The sequence below is a fragment of the Borostomias antarcticus genome, assembly GCF_949987555.1.
Source record: "Borostomias antarcticus genome assembly, chromosome: 13".
Classification (NCBI taxonomy): domain Eukaryota; kingdom Metazoa; phylum Chordata; class Actinopteri; order Stomiiformes; family Stomiidae; genus Borostomias; species Borostomias antarcticus.
Window position 1 is genome coordinate 709,072 of NC_140246.1, and position 5,000 is coordinate 714,071.

The 5,000-nt window shown below is 56.6% G+C and overlaps 1 protein-coding gene across 1 annotated transcript in view; it reads right to left on the minus strand.

The window, feature by feature from the left end:
• Window positions 1–4,197: 4,197 nt before the first annotated feature.
• The window catches only part of camk1da (calcium/calmodulin-dependent protein kinase 1Da), a gene marked incomplete at both ends in the record, with an annotated part of 8,520 nt that continues 7,717 nt past the window's right edge, over window positions 4,198–5,000 (minus strand). Inside the window, 3 exons of the mRNA XM_084447653.1 lie at window positions 4,198–4,316; window positions 4,528–4,699; window positions 4,874–5,000. The exon at window positions 4,874–5,000 is cut by the window's right edge and continues 95 nt beyond it. Of these exons, the coding sequence (XP_084303779.1) occupies window positions 4,198–4,316; window positions 4,528–4,699; window positions 4,874–5,000 (418 nt within the window). The remainder of the gene's footprint in view (window positions 4,317–4,527; window positions 4,700–4,873) is intronic.

A 5,000-nucleotide genomic window follows, 5' to 3' on the forward strand; every position in this document is an offset into this window, starting at 1 on the left:
CACACACCCACACACCCACACACTCGCGCACACACACACACACACACACACTCGCATGTCCGAAAACACACACACACGCATGCCCATACACACACGCGCGCGCATACCCGAAAACACACACACACACACACACACACACACACACACACACACACACACACACACTCCCCCCCCCCACCCCACCCCACACACACACACACACAAACACTCGCTCGCTCGCACGGCCGCACACACACACACACACACACACACACACACACACACAGGTCCAGTCTGAAGTGTCAATGAGATCACATTTAATGATGGTTCATAATTGTGAAATGAGTCACATATGCAAGGACTGAGAACCATGAAGTCAGGCACTCAACAATACACCATTAGAGAGGAGGAGGAGAGAGAGAGAGATGGGGGAGAGGAGAGAGAGAGAGAGAGATGGGGAGAGGAGAGAGAGAGAGAGAGAGAGAGAGATGGGAGGAGAGAGAGGGAGAGAGGAGGGGGGAGAGGGAGGGAGAGAGAGATGAGAGAGAAGAGGGAGAGAGAGATGGAGGAGAAGAGGAGGGAGAGAGATGGGAGGAGAGGAGGAGGAGAGAGATGGGGAGAGGAGAGAGATGGGGGAGAGAGAGAGAGAGAGAGATGGGGGAGAGGAGAGAGAGAGAGATGGGGAGAGGAGAGAGAGAGATGGGGGAGAGGAGAGAGATGGGGGAGAGAGAGAGAGAGATGGGGGAGAGGGAGAGAGAGATGTGGGAGAGGAGGGAGAGAGAGATGGGGGAGAGGAGGGAGAGAGAGATGGGGGAGAGGGAGGGAGAGAGAGATGGGGGAGAGGGAGAGAGAGATGGGAGGAGAGAGAGGGAGAGAGAGATGGGGGAGAGGAGAGAGATGGGGGAGAGGAGGGAGAGAGAGATGGGAGAGGGAGGGAGAGAGAGATGGGGGAGAGGAGGGAGAGAGAGATGGGGGAGAGGAGGGAGAGAGATGGGGAAGAGGGAGAGAGAGAGAGATGGGGGAGAGGGAGGGAGAGAGAGATGGGAGGAGAGGGAGGGAGAGAGAGATGGGGGAGAGAGAGAGATGGGGGAGAGGAGGGAGAGAGAGATGGGGGAGAGGAGGGAGAGAGATGGGGAAGAGGGAGAGAGAGAGAGATGGGGGAGAGGAGGGAGAGAGATGGGGGAGAGGAGGGATAGAGATGGGGGAGAGGAGGGAGAGAGAGATGGGGGAGAGGGAGAGAGAGATGGGGGAGAGGAGAGAGAGAGAGATGGGGAGAGGAGAGAGAGATGGGGGAGAGGAGAGAGAGATGGGGGAGAGGGAGGGAGAGAGATGGGGGAGAGGAGGGAGAGAGATGGGGGAGAGGAGGGAGAGAGAGATGGGGGAGAGGAGGGAGAGAGAGATGGGGGAGAGAGAGGGAGAGAGATGGGGGGAGAGGGAGGGAGAGAGAGATGGGGGAGAGGGAGGGAGAGAGATGGGGGAGAGAGAGAGATGGGGGAGAGGAGGGAGAGAGAGAGATGGGGGAGAGGAGAGAGAGAGATGGGGGAGAGGGAGGGAGAGAGAGATGGGGGAGAGGAGGGAGAGAGAGATGGGGGAGAGGAGGGAGAGAGAGATGGGGGAGAGGAGGGAGAGAGAGATGGGGGAGAGGGAGGGAGAGAGAGATGGGGGAGAGGAGGGAGAGAGATGGGGGAGAGGGAGGGAGAGAGATGGGGGAGAGAGAGAGAGATGGGGGAGAGGAGGGAGAGAGAGATGGGGGGAGAGGGAGGGAGAGAGAGATGGGGAGAGAGAGAGAGATGGGGGAGAGAGAGATGGGGGAGAGGAGGGAGAGAGAGATGGGGGAGAGGAGGGAGAGAGAGATGGGGGAGAGAGAGGGAGAGAGAGATGGGGGAGAGAGAGAGAGATGGGGGAGAGGGAGAGAGATGGGGGAGAGGAGGGAGAGAGAGATGGGGGAGAGGGAGGGAGAGAGATGGGGGAGAGAGAGAGAGATGGGGGAGAGGGAGAGATGGGGGAGAGGGAGGGAGAGAGATGGGGGAGAGAGAGAGATGGGGAGAGGGAGGGAGAGAGAGATGGGGGAGAGGGAGGGAGAGAGAGATGGGGGAGAGGAGGGAGAGAGATGGGGGAGAGGGAGGGAGAGAGATGGGGGAGAGGGAGGGAGATGGGGGAGAGGAGGGAGAGAGAGATGGGGGAGAGGGAGGGAGAGAGAGATGGGGGAGAGGAGGGAGAGAGAGATGGGGGAGAGAGAGAGATGGGGGAGAGGGAGGGAGACATCACAGGAAATGGAGATGAAGAAAAAGGGAAAATCACTTTGTCTTGATGGTTTTCATTTGGAGATCAGCCCTTGGTTTGAAGTCAGTCAGTCCTCAGTTTGGTGGTTCTACCTAGTCTCTATCTAGGTTCTATCTAGGTTCTATCTAGGTTCTATCTAGGTTCTATCTAGGTTCTATCTAGGTTCTATCGTGGCGCTATCTAGCTCAGGTCATCTGCACTTTCATTCACCCTGACACCAACTGGTCTTTGGCTACACCTGACCACCACAAGAAGGGACAGGCTGGACCTGCATCCAGCAGAGATGCACCCTCCGTGGGGAGAGACCTCCGTGGAGAGAGACCTCCGGGTGGAGAGACCTCCGTGGATAGAGACCTCCCTGAATAGAGACCTCCATCGATAGAGACCTCCGTGGAGAGAGACCTCCGTGGAGAGAGACCTCCGTGGAGAGAGACCTCCGTGGACAGAGACCGCCGTGGACAGAGACGCAGAACGACCTCCCGACACGCCATCTGGCTGTCCCGGCGTCCCCTGAGGACAGACCCAGGACCCAAGCAGCTCAGTTAAGACCTGAACCAGAGGTCAGAGGTCAACCTTCCAAAGCACGCCGCTCTCCCGACCACGGTCCGCTCAGAGACCCCGGAGACGAGGGCGTTCTCTGTCGGAGGTCCAGACGGGGTCACGGCGGGGTCGGGCAACGGAGGAGGGCGTTCCTGTGCCTGTTCTCCTCGTTGAGTGTGACGCAAAACCGCCCGAAAACACGCGTGGTCGTCGGGAAGGGCGTTCGCCATCTTGGATCACTAACTCTGAAACTACAGTATATGACAGGGGCTCCAAAAGTCACACAACACTATCAAAGATCTTCAGCAACCTAAAGCCCCTGGTTCTTAGCGTGGGAGCCCCTGTAGCTAAATAACTCCTAGTGGTTCAAATGAGAATGAGACTGTCGATGTATCCTTTCAGAATATACTGTGTCCTATGTGTTACTGGGTGATTGTTATAAAAGTCTTATATTATTATAAAGTAAGAAAATAACGAAACATATCGCATGTTTCCATTAACAAAGAAGTTGCACAATGCTCTCAGCCCATTCTGGGTCGTTAAAACGGTTTACAATCTCTACTCTCAGTCTGATACATACGGTCAAATGAGTAGGCCATTAACTGGGATCTGTACACACATTATTATCTAGACAACAAGCCCCAACATCCTGTGCAAATCGTTACATCAGCCCCTGCTTAGAACAGCACTCAATGGTCGCAGGTTCTTATAAAGCACTTCTTTAAACAAACAAGCGAACGAAAAACGTCTGAGAACATGAAAGAACGCCAAAATAGGACGATACGAAATAAAACAGAATCCAGTTGATCGCCGTCAGATCCAGAGGGAAGAAAGAGGAGAAATGGCGGAAGTCAGAAGAACTGTGAAGAGTTTCTATGCGAGAAGGACTAGATTAGAGGGAAGCAGCGTTTGATTGACATTTACAGGTTCCGCCCTAACTCAGCGACAGACCCGCCCACATCTCTCAGAACGGCCAATCAGACGGGTCGCCTCAGACAGGAACAGAGAGTCCAGATGGTGAGTTCCGTGCCGACGTGCCTGCGTACAGTTGAACCGACACTCGGGGGTCCGGCGTCAAACCGACACAGCGTCCGATTGGACGGGCCGGGACAGGGCGGGGTGTAGTGGTGAGTAAGATGCGACGCGATTGGTGGGATGGCTACAGAGTCCTCGGCTCTCCCAGTCCTCCCAGGTGTGGTGTGTGTGTGTGTGTGTGTGTGTGGAGGGGGGAGGGGGGGGGGTGTGGGGGACGGGCTGGGAGGTGTGTGTGAAGGAGAGGGGTGTGGTGTGGTGGAGGAAGAGAGAGAGAGTGTGTGTGTGTGTGTGTGTGTGTGTCACGCCCACCCCCCCTCACAGCGCCGTGGCCTCCCAGCTCGTTCCCCGCGACATCTGGCGTCACTTAGTCCCCGTCAGCACCGTGGCGACCGTGGAGGGGCGGGGCCGGCTAAGCTCCGCCCCCGCGGGGGAGGAGGCAGCAGAAGCCAGACTGCAGGGGGTGGGAGGGGCCGGAGCACCTGGGGGCGAGGGGGGGGGGGGCGGTGTTAAAATAACACAAACATACAATAGAGACACACACGTTAAAGAGACACTACAACACTACAAACAAACACTACAAAAAAACACTACAAACAAACAAACAAAGCAAGCTGTTGGATTGTCTCAGAGTGTGTGTGGATTGGATATTTGTGTAGATTATATTAACTACTGTAGCCAAGCAGTACTCACACTCCTTGATGGCTGAAACGGGGGTGTCCGTGGAAGAGATCTTGACCAGGGACACACTGTTGTTCTGGGTCTGGATCTGGGTGTTGGTCTGGGCCTGGGTCTGGATCTGGGTCTGGGTGTTGGCCTGGATCTGGGTCTGGATCTGGGCCTGGGTCTGGATCTGGGTCTGGTTCTGGGTGTTGGTCTGGGTCTGGATCTGGGTCTGGATCTGGGCCTGGGTCTGGATCTGGGTCTGGTTCTGGGTGTTGGTCTGGGCCTGGGTCTGGTTCTGGGTCTGGATCTGGGTGTTGGCCTGGATCTGGGTCTGGGTGTTGGTCTGGGTCTGGTTCTGGGTGTTGGTCTGGGCCTGGGTCTGGTTCTGGGTCTGGATCTGGGTGTTGGCCTGGGCCTGAGGTTGGGGACTCTGAGATGACTGGTCGGGGTTCTTGGTGGCGGCGCTGGCCTGGTTCTGGTTCTGGTTCTGTCTCAGGCTG